Source organism: Anabrus simplex, chromosome 4, assembly GCF_040414725.1.
Source record: "Anabrus simplex isolate iqAnaSimp1 chromosome 4, ASM4041472v1, whole genome shotgun sequence".
Classification (NCBI taxonomy): Eukaryota; Metazoa; Arthropoda; class Insecta; order Orthoptera; family Tettigoniidae; genus Anabrus; species Anabrus simplex.
In genome coordinates, this window is record NC_090268.1 from 282,831,488 (window position 1) to 282,844,931 (window position 13,444).

Below are 13,444 nucleotides of genomic sequence, written 5' to 3' on the forward strand. Positions count from 1 at the left end.
AATTATGTGGTACCCAGGACTTTTCGTGGAACGCGTGGATATATTGAATGCTTTAGGCAGCGTAAGCCGATAAAATATTCTTCGAGTTGTTCCTCAGAAATCGTTATTGCTGAGCTTCTTTTCGTCACAGTCCTATATTTTATATACGGAAGCCTTCCCCAGAAAATCTTCCAGGCAACAGCGAAAACCTTATAAAAATCTTCTCGATGGTTCTAGAGTTACAGATGCTATTCTCATATCTAGTGCAGGATTTCTGCTGTTAAAGACTGAAAAAAAAAGGGCCTGTAATTGTGGTCGAACTTTGGCTATGAGGTCTCAGGGACTTGTTATTAGAACATTCTATGCTGTAAAATTCTTACGCATACAGCTGGTATATACCTTTAATCGTTTAGGCAGCGTAAGCCGAGATATTGTTCGTTTACCGCCATTTTCTTCGAGTTATGTCGCATAAACGATTAAGCCGAGCCTCACGAATGACCTTGCCGCGCCGTACCTAGAACAGATTTTCCACTGATAAACATGCAAGCTGTTATTGTGGGCGAATGTTTGAGGATGAATAGGTAATCCTCAGGACTTGGTTTTGTAGAACATTTTATGCTTCCATTTCGTATGCATATAGTTTGTGGATATTTTCAACGATTTAGGTAGCATAAGGCGAGAAAATGTATAACGTGGCGTTATGTTCTTCCAGTTGTTCGGCAGAAACAGTTACTGCTCGATTTGCTTTCATCAAAGTTCAGTGTTTCATTCATGGAAACTTTCCCCAGGAGATCCTCCAGGCATCAGAGGAGCAACCTTTGGCCCCTGTATATCGGATTAGTTTTTTTTTTTTTTTTTTTTTTTTGCTAGGGGCTTTACGTCGCACCGACACAGATAGGTCTTATGGCGACGATTCGGATTAGTTCGTCAGTCCCCTATCACCAAATCACATAGGAAATTTAATTTGCTACTATTTAAGAATACTTACTACCAAATCACATAGGTGATTTAATTTGCTACTATTTAATAATACTTACTATATGGGACACATATTTGACATGACATTTTAAACATGCGTTTAGACCGCTGGCTAAAATGCTTCCACTTCCTACAATATTGTAATTACCTGAATGTGCTCACTTCAATTATGTATGTCGAAGGAATTTCTTGTTTATCTTTGGCATTAATAGTATTATTGTTATTTCACAGTATTAAATCCTAAAATAGGCGATTTGATATATATCCTTTGTTTTCTTCTAATGTTTCAGGTGGAGTATCGTCCTTGTGTGGTGGCTGCTAGCTGCTGGGAGCTCATAAGGGAGTTCCTGCAAGGCATTCTGGGATCTGTGGTGCAGAATACCCCACCACCTTATCTGCAGGTTAGTGTACGATTTTTATAATGTTGATCATCATTCAGGTAACGCATTCGTTTTATGAGTTTTCGTTCTCTAAAATATTTTTGCATGTACTAATAGGTACGAAATCAATATAAGAGTAATCTATTAGAATTTTGGTTCAAGTTTTCATATAATCAGTAAATGTTTAGTTTTTAATTTGATGTAAAATGAAAATTGGTTTTATTTATTTCTGGCAATATCAGTCAGTCAATCAATCAATCAATCAATCAATCAATCGTCACTGCTTATCTGCATTTAGGGCATTCTCCCAGGTGGCAGATTCCGTTTGTTTAAATTATTGCAATCTTTAGTTGCGATCTTCATGTAATGTACGTTAACTCAGGAATTAAGAGGAAATAATCGAACAGTTTTCATTAGGTCTGTTTAATTCTAAACTGTTTAAAATAATTGGACACAATATCTGAAAAATTTATGTGGGAGGAAATGCTAAATATTTTACTTCATTTTTTGACTGATCAGTAAAACAATGGAATATATCGAGGGCACTTAGGTTAATGAAGATGGTTCCGTACACATATAAACTTTATATCATGTACACTTAGGTAAACATTCGTAATTTTTCAGAAAGCCCGTAGTTCAATTATAAGGAGGTACTGAACTCCTAGATTTTCACTTTATCTATTCCTTCATATGCCGAAATAAAACATCATTTAAGTACTTTCTTGAAGTATGGTGACAACAGTCATAGACATGAATTCTGTTGTATCTAAAAAGAACCTTAGCGAAATACTAGATGACCTGAAATACCTCATTCACAATAATGAGATTTGCTCTATATTTATTACATTATCTGTTATTTGTTTTTGAGAAAATTCGGATGTATCAGTGTCTTGGGAAGAGAGGGAGAGAAATGAAATGTCAATTGTCGTGGAGAATGTGACTTTAACACGCAGTGATTGGCGTTCCTCTGGCAATAATTCTGCAGCCCTTTGTAGTTGTTCATGGTCGAGGTCAACAGAGTATTTCTTTCTTCTCTCGATTTCTGTTGTAAAATGGTTGGTAGCTGCCAGTGGTGTTAAAATTCACTCGGAGTGGTCAAATGGCAAGTTCTAACAAAACAACTGTGTTAATTGCGGCAGTAACTGAGATGTTGTTATTGCTTACTAGCTTCTGCACCCGTTGTTGACGGATTATTTTGTCATAGCGTCTGCGAAAACCGCTATGCGGATTATTTCAGCTTAGAATTTTGGCTTCTAGGGTTCTATATTGCGCGATAATTCTCAAAGAATTCTCGTTTTTAATGAGAGACGCTCTGCGGGTCAGTATTTTTCCAACACCATCGTCACATAGCGGTTTTTGCAGGCGCAACGGTGATTTGCCCAATTGCCGCAATAATGCCTTGTAGCGGAGAAGAGTGGCTGCAGAAGAGACCAAACACAGGTCACCTAACAATGGTCAGTCATTGTAATGGTATTGTTGATTAGTTCCAGCACTGTCCGGCTCTTTGGCTAAATGGTTAGCGTGCTGGCCTTTGGTCACAGGGGTACCGGGCTCGATTCCCAGTAGGGTCGGGAATTTCAACCATAACTGGTTAATTTCGCTGGCACGGGGGCTGGGTGTATGTGACGTCTTCATCATCATTTCATCCTCATCACGACGCGCAGGTCGCCTACGGGTGTCAGATTAAAAGACCTGCATTTGGCGAGCCGAACTTGTCGTCGGACACTCCCGGCACTAAAAGCCATACACCATTTCATTTCAGTTCCAGCACTGCCTTCGTGATGTACTGTACCTACATTACGAAGAGAGTGGTTCCAGATTCTCCCTCTCATGGTTGATAGTAAGAGTGTCGGCCTCCAGAATTCAAAATCACAGGTTCAAAGCTGAGTAGTGGTGGTATTTCCTAAGTTATTCGCGATTAAATCAAGTCAGAGACTGCGCAAAAAGCTTTTATAATATAACATGTTAAAGATTAAATGTAAAGTAAGTGTTGTGTAAAACTGACCGTTTTTGAAATATCGACAAGAAACTATTTCAACTCCCTCCCACTCTTAACTAAGTTTGAATGGTGTTCTTAAAAGCAGGAAAGATCACAATGTGAAGATAAAGTTGGAATTCAAGAGGACAAAATGGGGGGAAGTATTAGTAAGATTTATTAAAAAAAAATAAAGCGTCCGTCCTCCAGTGAGAGTGACCATAAAAGTCCGGAATACATAACTTACAGTATATAATGTCCGGCTCCGTGGCTAAATGGTTAACGTGCTGGCCTTTGGTCACAGTGTTCTCGGGTTCGATACCCGGCAGGGTCGGGAATTTTAACCATCATTGGTTAATTTCGCTGCCACAGGGGCTGGGTCTATGTGTCATCTTCATCATCATTTCACCCTCATCACAACGTGCAGGTCGCCTACGGCAGTCAAATCAAAAGACCCGCATGGCGAGCCGAACTTGTCCACGGACACTCCCGGCACTAAAAGCCATACGCCATTTCATTTCATTTTCACGGTATATAATTATAATAATGATTTTTTTTTTTGGAAAATGAATAGCAAGGAGATTATGAATTTAGGTATAAATGCAACTGCATAATTTGTAGATTATCTCTTATGATCTGTAATAAGATGTTCTATGTGGCATTAAAGGGAGTTTTAAATTTTTTAGGGGAAGAGGAGTTAGGGACCGAAATAATTTACCAAGGGAGGTGTTCGATATATTTCCAAATTCTGTGAGATCATTTAAGCAAAGTTCAGGTGAACACCTGATAGGGTCTGCCACCTGGGCGTCTGCCCTAAATGCAGATCAGCGGTGATTGATTGATTGATTGATTGATTGATTGATTGATTGATTAATTGATTGATTGATTGATTGATTGATTGATTGATTGATTATCGTAATCCCAATTAGCCCAACATTGAAGTTAACGCATTTGTATAACGGATGCTGTGTTTCATGCCCTGCTCTTTTCACGTAATTATCAAATGAACATACGTTCATACAGAGAGAACTTCTACTGGTCATATATATGACAGGGAAATTATTATTTGTCAAAGAATATTTTCTAGTGCATAGACAAACCGTTAAATTTTATTCATAGAGATTACTATCTGTCGAACTTGTAAACAATGAATATTGATTTTTTACGACCGCATTGTAATCGAAACCGTCTTTCAACCTATTAGGTCGTGTTACGTACATTTAGTACGTGTTGAAGAGATGTTAAGTACAGAACAAAAATGGCCAACTGGACACCAGTGGGATCCGAACCCACAACCTCCCGATTTCGCGTCGCTTGCTCTACCAATTGAGCTATAGTGGCATAGGCAATCCTTGTTCTGTTGGAAAGGATCCAAGCTACAGGTCTGGCAGTACTGCCATCACATTGTAGAGTGCGTTTAAGTCGCCCGTTGAGGACCAAGTCAATGAATAGTAAATTTTTACGACCGCATTGTAATCGAAACCGACTTTCAACCTGTTAGGTCGTGTTATGTACATTCAGTACGTGTTGAAGGGTCGTTAAGTAAGGAACAAAAATGGCCAACCGGACACCAGTGGAATCCTAACTCACAACCTTCAACACGTAGTAAATGTTCGTAACACGACGTAATAGGTTGAAAGTCGGTTTCGATTGTCGTTAACAGCTTAGATGTTATGCAGTTGCAGTCTGCATTGGTAATGTTCTCTAGCGGAGATGTGTGGCAGCTGAAGAGAAAAAGAGCGCATCTAAGTTAACAGCAGTCAGTGTAGTGTTTGTTATTGTTGAAGAGTTCTATCAGAACATTGTACGCTACGGCGTTTAGTTTTCTTGCCGATGGGCGATATGAGGACATCCAAGGTTAAGGGAGTCTTTCATTTCTACCTCCCTTTATATTTCTCATATTGTTTTTCTTTGCGTTTTCCTCCTCATTTCGATGGACATCTTCCTAATACATATGGGCTGACGATCACGCGGTTTTTACCTTACAAAACCAACCATGACATCGAACATCATCGATATTTAACTCGTCTCCATGACTATTTAACAATATTTCCATATCAGCGATCTTCGGTATAGATGGAAATCGCACTTAAATGAATATCTCGTGCGGTAAAAATGTGTGAAAGATAAATTTTCGAAAATTTTAGTTCCTGTAACGCTTGTAATATATAGGGTATAGATGGAAAAAGTATTTCCGGAGATATTAGGAAATTTATGAAAAATATAATAATCGCGACTATCTCCGGTATTATTATTCGTAAGTGCATAAAACATAAATTATCCGAAATTATATTTTCATAGCTTTAATAATATACAGTTTTTTATACAACTAGTAGTAATGGAGAATTTTGACATTTCCAGTTTTGGTCCCCTTAAAAGTACTGGGCCACTTATAGGAATCAAATAATAAGCTCGGACAAATAATTAGTCACCCCAAAAGGCACCGTTCTAATACTGTGTAACACCGCCTCCAGCTTTGATAACCGCCTTGATTCTACAAGTTTCTGCGAGTATGCCATAACCAGTTGTAGCCACTCACGATGATGAAATACCATAGATCTACCAAATTGCTGGGATGCTATGTCTGCGTTTCATTCGCTGTTCCAAATGCTCCCACACATTTTCTGTTTGATTAAGATCTGGGGATTTAGTGAGCCAGTCGACGTGTAACAAGGTCTCGGTGTTTTCGTCAAACTAGTCACGTATGCGTGCACCCCAGTGAACACAGCTGTTGTCATCATGGAAAATAGGAGTGTCCACAACATACTCTCAGATGTTGAATGATGAACAACCGATAATGCTGTTGAAATAAACATCCTGGTTCGTGTTCACGGTGATCTGAATGACTGTATCCAAGTCATAGTTCGAAAATCACCCCCAAAGCATCACAGAACCACCTTCGGCCCGAACTACACCCTCCACATACTGCTTGTGTAATGCCTCAATGGGGCCGGCAGTACATTTGATGCTTTGCGTCATTTAGAAATGGGCGAAATAGTGACTCGTCGGACCACACTATTCACGTCCAGTCCACTACTGCCCACGTTCGGTATTGTTCCCATCGAAGACGCTCAACTTTATGTACCGCTGCGAACTTTATGTACGAGGTACCCGACTCCAAGAGATCATTGTATGCAGTCTTCTTCCCAATGTTCGCTCGGAAACTGGTTGGACGTTCATTCGCTGACAGCAGCTATTCTGTCGGGTTTGAAACAGATTTTCATTGACAAGGCTTAACATTCTTCTCCGGTCCCTGTCGGTTAGGACCTTCTTACGACCACAGTACATACGCCGTATTTGATGGCCGCGTGTGGTACACCATTCCCGGTAGACACGTTGGACAATTCGCACCGGTACACCAACTACTTCATTCACAGTGTGGTCATGGACATGTCCAAACTCGCCAGCCCCCTTTGCCAGTCTGTCATGTCTTTGCTTCGACATACTCTCTGTAACATGCGCTGTTACCATACAACTGACCAGCGCGCGCACACCACTTCACTGTCATGTTCATATGTCAGCGGTGAAGAGACACATAACTACCTGGTACCATTATAACACATCTACATCGCTCCAAAGCGACCAGTGTGCTCCCTTCAAGGGGGTGAATATTATTTTGCGGTGTGCTTACATAACCTTGTGCACTCTCCGGATATCTCTGAACTTAAATATCGAATTTCATGAAATTCTCTCAAGTCATTTTACCGTGATGTTCAAACAAACATCCAAATAGACAGACAAAAATTGAACTTAACCCACTTTCGACTTCTGTACTCCTAATCCGAGATGAAAACGAAGTATGAGGCACACATTTGAAGCGTGAGAACAAAATTGTAATTTTATTTATGTAGATCGATGGCTGTTATTACTAGCTATAACACCTGTCTTCGACAGGTCGGCCATATACTGTAGGTGGTGCAGGTAAATGAAGTAAAAGTATGAATATGGTGGTCTTTCTGCAAAGGTCAGGCTCCTTCGTAAGATGACTTATCAATTCAAAAGTGAGGGTAGTGTGGATTGTGTGAAATACTTTGTGGGTGTTATTGAATAGCTGACTAGTGCTCGTTATCTTAGTGGAAGGGATACATTTCTTGTGGAGAGTCTCTGTATAGAGAATGTTTTCGGACTCACCTCCTGTCGCATTTGAGGACCTTCCTCGAGAGAAAGCAACGTACAAGGACACGGTTTTCACTCCTTGCAGAATCTGTTAAAATATCGGCCTCACTTGTATTCCTGCGTAATGTCCGTTCTTTGAGGCGAACACTGTTGCACTATTTCGGTGCATATGGGTTCCCAAAGTGCATTATCGGCACTCTTGTTTTTGACATAATTTAATGTGCTGGCAGATCTGGTGGAGAAACAGAACTGAGGAAAAGTGGATGATGAATTGCATCGTCGCAGTTCATGACAGAGCTGAGATGTACAACCCGTGACAATAAAGTTCGGTGTATAGTCCTGTACTATCAATATAGATGAACAATGCACGACAGTGACCTTACTGTCCTTCGAAATAGTCCCCCCCCCCAATAACTATGCACTGCTGAGATCGGCGATACATGTCATGGAGATTTTGCAAGAATGCTTCCTTTGGGGTGGTGTTCAAAAGCCTCGTCACGTTTCGTTGGATGTCAGGAATATCGTCAAATCTTTTTCCTTTCAAAGCGAGTTTTAGTCGTGGGAATAGGAAGAAGTCTGGAGGATTGAGATCTGGCTAGTATGGCGGATATTCAAGTTGCACCACCCCGTTTTTTGCCATGAACAGTTTGACGTTGTTGACTGTGTGTGGGCGAGCGTTGTCATGGACAAAAAGCCATGAATCTTGTTGTGCGTACTGGGGTCGTGCCCTGCGTAGACGATTCATGAAACGGGTCAAAATTTCAGTGTACCGTGTAGCATTCAACATCGTTCCCTCAGGTAGAAATTCCTTGTGAATAATGCCTCGACTATCGAAAAACGTGATGAGCATCGTTTTGATGTGTGACTTTTCAGCTCTGACCTTTTTCCGACGAGGGGATCCCGGAGAACACCGTTCCATGCTTTGCCGTTTCGTTTCAGGGTCGTACTTGAGACATCAAGTTTTATCCTCAGTGACAATACAGTTCAAGAAATTTGGTGTCACATCCGTTTCGACAAAATCCTGTGAAGCCTCTAAACGTGCCTGCTTCTGATCGTCAGTCAAGTGATACGGCACAAGACGAGAACACCTCATTTTCCATAACTTCTGGGTAACGATCTGTGGCACGGATGCACGGTTAATCTGCAGTTTATCCGCTATCATGCGCACAATTAATCATCGATCGTTCGTGATTAATGTCCTCACGTTCTCAATGTTTTCGTCACTGACGGCGATCGCCGGTCTAATGCTACGGGGGATGCCAGAAACACTTTCCCGGCCTCCTCGAAAACGGGCGAACTACTCATACACACACTTCAAGGACAGTGCTTGATCTTCATAAACACGTACCAGCATTGCATGCGTTTCTTTCGGTGTCTTGCCAAGCTTAAAACGAAATTGTACATTGATATTTTGGTCGTTCATGTTTCTGTTCGCAGTTCAGAACCAACGCAATAAACACGCACTGTTTCAAACAGATCTTACACGGCACACACACGATGCTCAACTGAACAACGTTGGGAGCAGGTGGTCAAAACCTGCTGCTACGCAGATGCAGCGTTGTGTGTCGCCAGAGTTGCCGGATCGACTGTTCTGACTTCATTCACCGAACTTCATTGTCGCAGGTTGTATTTTCCTTCTTTGCGCAGTTTTGGAGCCGAAATAGTTCGTTCACAAAGCTACGTACTTCGAGCACCTTGGATATTGCGAACGTTTTAAAAAACTGTCAATTAAGTTGTCCTGAGACGGAACGGTGTTAGCCAGTGGTGCAGGAATTGTAATGTTATCACCAGAGCCCTGTAATATACCATTTATATTTCTCATTAGTATCTCGTTGATTTCCTCTTCTCCCTGAATGCTAATTTGCTCACGCATGTTGGTTATGAGAAGGAGCCTGTCCCTAGACGGAATTATCCAGCTCCATGCCGAACAGAGGCTGGCCTAGTCGGCGAGGTACCTCCCATAGCTGATGCGCCATTCAAGGGTCCGTTCACGGCCGTTTTTGGACAGATTTAAACATTGAAACCTATGAACTTACTATTACAATAAACATGTATCAGGCATGAAAGGTTAGTATTTATTACTTCTCTTCAAGAGATTCAAAATGATTCTTCAGTATGATTTCATTAATCAACGATAGGACGCAGGATATACAGTAAGTAAAAACAAAATTAAAAATTTAAATATTTCCTGTATTCTTCTTCGTGAAATCAATTTGTACATTACATAAGATTAGAAATTCTATTTTCTAATTTGTTTTAAATATAGCACTTAATTACTGTATTTCAAAATGTATTTCTAGGTCTTCTCCTGAACAAGTGTTTCACCCAGTGTGAATAAAATTATTTAAAGCCTGGCTTGTGGTGCCGTCTTCGCTGTCCTTAAATACCGGTTTTTATTGGTCTGTTCAGCCGTTTTCTTGTCATGCACGTACATACATACATACATACAGACAGACAGACAGACAGACATAAAGACAAACTCAGGTGGTGGAGCGCTGGTCCTGTGATTTCTGAGCTCAAGTTGGTGGGTTCGATTCCGGCTCAGAACGGTGGTATTTGAAGGTCATCCGTGTGTCTGTAGATTTACAGGTACTCCTGCGGTACAAAATTCCTGCATCACGGCCTTTCCGAAAACAGTGAAACTAGTTAGTGGGACGTAAAACCAGTAACATTATTATTATTATTATTATTATTATTATTATTATTATTATTATTATTATTATGTGCGTATGGACCCAATGGATCACGCAAAGCTCTAACGATTCTGTTTTCTGAGTTGCCAAACAGCTCTCATCCTTTCTCCGTGGATCCTTTTTCGTTCTTCTGTCCACTTTGTTCCAGTCTTCTTTTTCACTTCGTTGTCTGGTTGCACTTTCCATCCATTAATTTTTTTCCTATAAAGGTTTCTGTCCGCGGTGTCATTTGGGTTTATCTGGGCTTTTTCCAGATCCTTCTTCACTTCTAGTACCCATGGAATATTTTTTAGATGTTCTATGTAAGTGAGAATCTTGTGTGTCAGTCTGCTTGCCGGCAATCTGTGGACGTGCCCATAGAATTTCAGACGTCTTTTGCGGATGTCTGCTGCAATGTTGGAATGCTCTTCTGTCTCTTTGCGTGACCTCAGTCTATATCCATCTTCTGTTTTTCGGGGGCCGAGAATTTTCCTCAGGATTCTTCTTTCTTCTTTTAAAATGTTTTCTAGGTCACCTTTCCCGTTTAGTGTAAGGGTCTCGCTGGCATATAAGACTTCGGGCTTTATTACTGTATTATAGTGTCTGATCTTTGCATGGTGGGACAAGCACTTTTTATTGTATATGTTGTGAACCCTACCGTAGGCTTTCCGAAATTTTTGTAGGCGAATTTTCTGGGCAGCCTTCTCGCCTCCCGTTGGTTCAAGTATTTCTCCCAAGTACTTGAAGTGTGGTACTCGGTTGATTTGCCCATGTGTCGTGTTCAAATTTTGGATGTCAAATTTTGAGCAGAAGAACTTGGTCTTTTCAAAGGAAATTTGTAGGCCAACCTTTCCAGCACATTCGCTGAGGGTTTCAATTTGTTTAACGGCTGTGAATACATCATCTGTAAGTATGGCCAGGTCATCTGCAAAAGCGAGGCATGATATCTCAATACCGTCTTTGGGTCGTCCTAGTCGTATGGGGCGCCAGTATCCCATGTCTTTCAATACCTTTTCCCACTCGCGGATGACTTTGTCTAGGACGAGGTTGAAAAGAAGCGGAGATAAGCCGTCACCTTGTCGGACGCCAGTTTTAATCGGGAATGGTTCAGAGATCTCCCCCATGAATTTAACTTTGGAGATAGTGTCAGTGAGTGTTGCCTTGATTGAGGTTGAGCGTCTTGGAATCAAGCCCCAGTTCCTCAAGAACAACGAAGAGAGACTGTCGATCAACCGAGTCGTACGCTTTCCTGAAGTCAACAAAAATGCAGATGACCGGTTTGTTCCTCAATGCTTTGTATTTAAGTGTTGTCTTCAAGTTTAAAATTTGTTCTGCACACGAGCGACCAGAGAGGAAGCCTGCTTGATATTCGCCAATACGTTGTTCAAGTTGTTCTTGCGTTGTTATTATTATTATTATTATTATTATTATTATTATTATTATTATTATTATTATTATTATTATTATTATTATTATGTATATGGGCATATAAACATAAACAAACCTTATGATACTCCTAGTTCACTTGTTTGGAAACCTACGATGACGTTTTAATAGCCTGATGATTGGGTTGAAGTGTTGTTCAATAGATACAGATGTATCGAACATTCCTTGTTACTTTCAGAAAGTAGTGTTCCTCCCTTGTGCTATTAATGCTTGAAATGGCACTTTGTGTTGTTCTGTATTACGGAGCATGACAGTTCACCAGCTATTTTAACTTCAGCATATAACATTTAAAAGTTGACGAATTTTCATTTAACGGTTATATTCCATTCCATGACTTAAGAATTTTGAAATTCAAATCGAGTGAATGTATCATAGTCTCCCACGCTAACTAGAGCTTGATGTTTCATTCATGACATCAGTGCTGCGAAGTGTTAATATTTATATCAGGAAACCTAGACTGTGTTCTCCTTCTTCAGCCTTGTAAACATGCCAATCAGTGTCAGTACTCACTGTCATGTACGTTGTTGATTTGTGATTTTGCAAGGTTGAAAGTGAAGCCTAAGTATTCAGTGCTCTTTACGATTTCCTTCTTAGCCACCATCCTTTGCTTAATCAGTTGCCAAAAAATAAGCATTCTTAATCCAGAAATTAGTTCGGTGACATGAAGCTTGAGAGGCGTACAAAATTATCTCTTCCTGTGACGGCCCTCTGCATTCGTTGATCGATACCCACGTTCTTCGTGGGACAATAATTGATGGTGCACTTGTTCAAAACAAATCATTACTGCGAGAGAGAGAAGCAAGAGCTAACCTGCCATCATTGTAAAAATGGGTTACCAAAGAATGCACACAATAGAGTCCATCACTGATCGTTCCTTGCATTTTAATCTTAATGTTGGAGTGGAATGTTATTTCAACAAACTTGGAATGTATTGCAATCTCTCCTGGTGCACTAGTACTACATTTTACTTGAAAGGAGGCTTACAGCGGTGTCACGACGGTGCGGTAGCCGGCGTCGTGGAAATGTATGACAATGAGCCGCTTCCATACTGGGGCGAGACACTGGTTACGCCACTATAGGGAAAGCCTAAAGAGCGTGAATACTTTCGATTTTACTTTGTGATATTGGCAATCGGAAGTAATGAATTATGTGCCTTACTGGGTACTTAGTTTTTGAGTACAGAGTATTCTTGTTTTACAGTTAAACGACATTTACCGTGGTCACTTCGTGGATGGGTGACCGTTTATTCGCTAACTCACTCATTCACTCTTACTGAAGAGCAGGGTGAGAGAATCTCCTACTCTACCAACCACAAACACACACCAAAGTTACAAATCCTCTACTCAAAATTGAATTTCTGAAAGTATATTAACTTCTAAGTAGCTTCAAATAGCTTGCCACTCTGTGTCAGCACTGTCGGGAGATAGCGCCCTTGAAGTGGCTCACGATCCTGCTCCACAATAAATCTATCGCCGTGAGGCACACCTACAGCACCGGAAGAGCACTTCATGCTCCGGGTCCGGAAACCTATCCTTTCCCACAGGAGGTGGGGGGAAAACTGATATCTGGATATATGTTTCTTATTGGTCTAACAAGGTAGCTAATTGCGTGTCCGGACATTCCGTACGACTTGATTTTTTAGGACATTTCGTACCACTACGTCGCTATATACCTGCGAACGGTTTTTCCGTAATCCCCAAATATTTACACCAGGACAATCCGTACCACTTGATGCCAAACTGGAATTCCAATTCTACGCTAGCGGGCGTAATGAGCCTTACAGACACACTTCAGAAATCAAACAAACATAATTTATAATATTTGCTGAAGAAAACTATATTATTTTAATAATTTCTCTTTAAACTAGACTTATCATTTATGTTTACGTAAATCAAAAG

General features: G+C 40.6%; 1 protein-coding gene across 2 annotated transcripts in view; it reads left to right on the forward strand.

Moving 5' to 3' along the window:
* MED20 (Mediator complex subunit 20) overlaps positions 1–13,444 on the forward strand; it is a 920,200-nt gene that overhangs the window by 793,410 nt on the left and 113,346 nt on the right. For both annotated transcript variants that reach the window (XM_067146463.2, XM_067146462.2), the window contains one exon: positions 1,248–1,358. In XM_067146463.2, the coding sequence (XP_067002564.1) occupies positions 1,248–1,358 (111 nt within the window). The remainder of the gene's footprint in view (positions 1–1,247; positions 1,359–13,444) is intronic.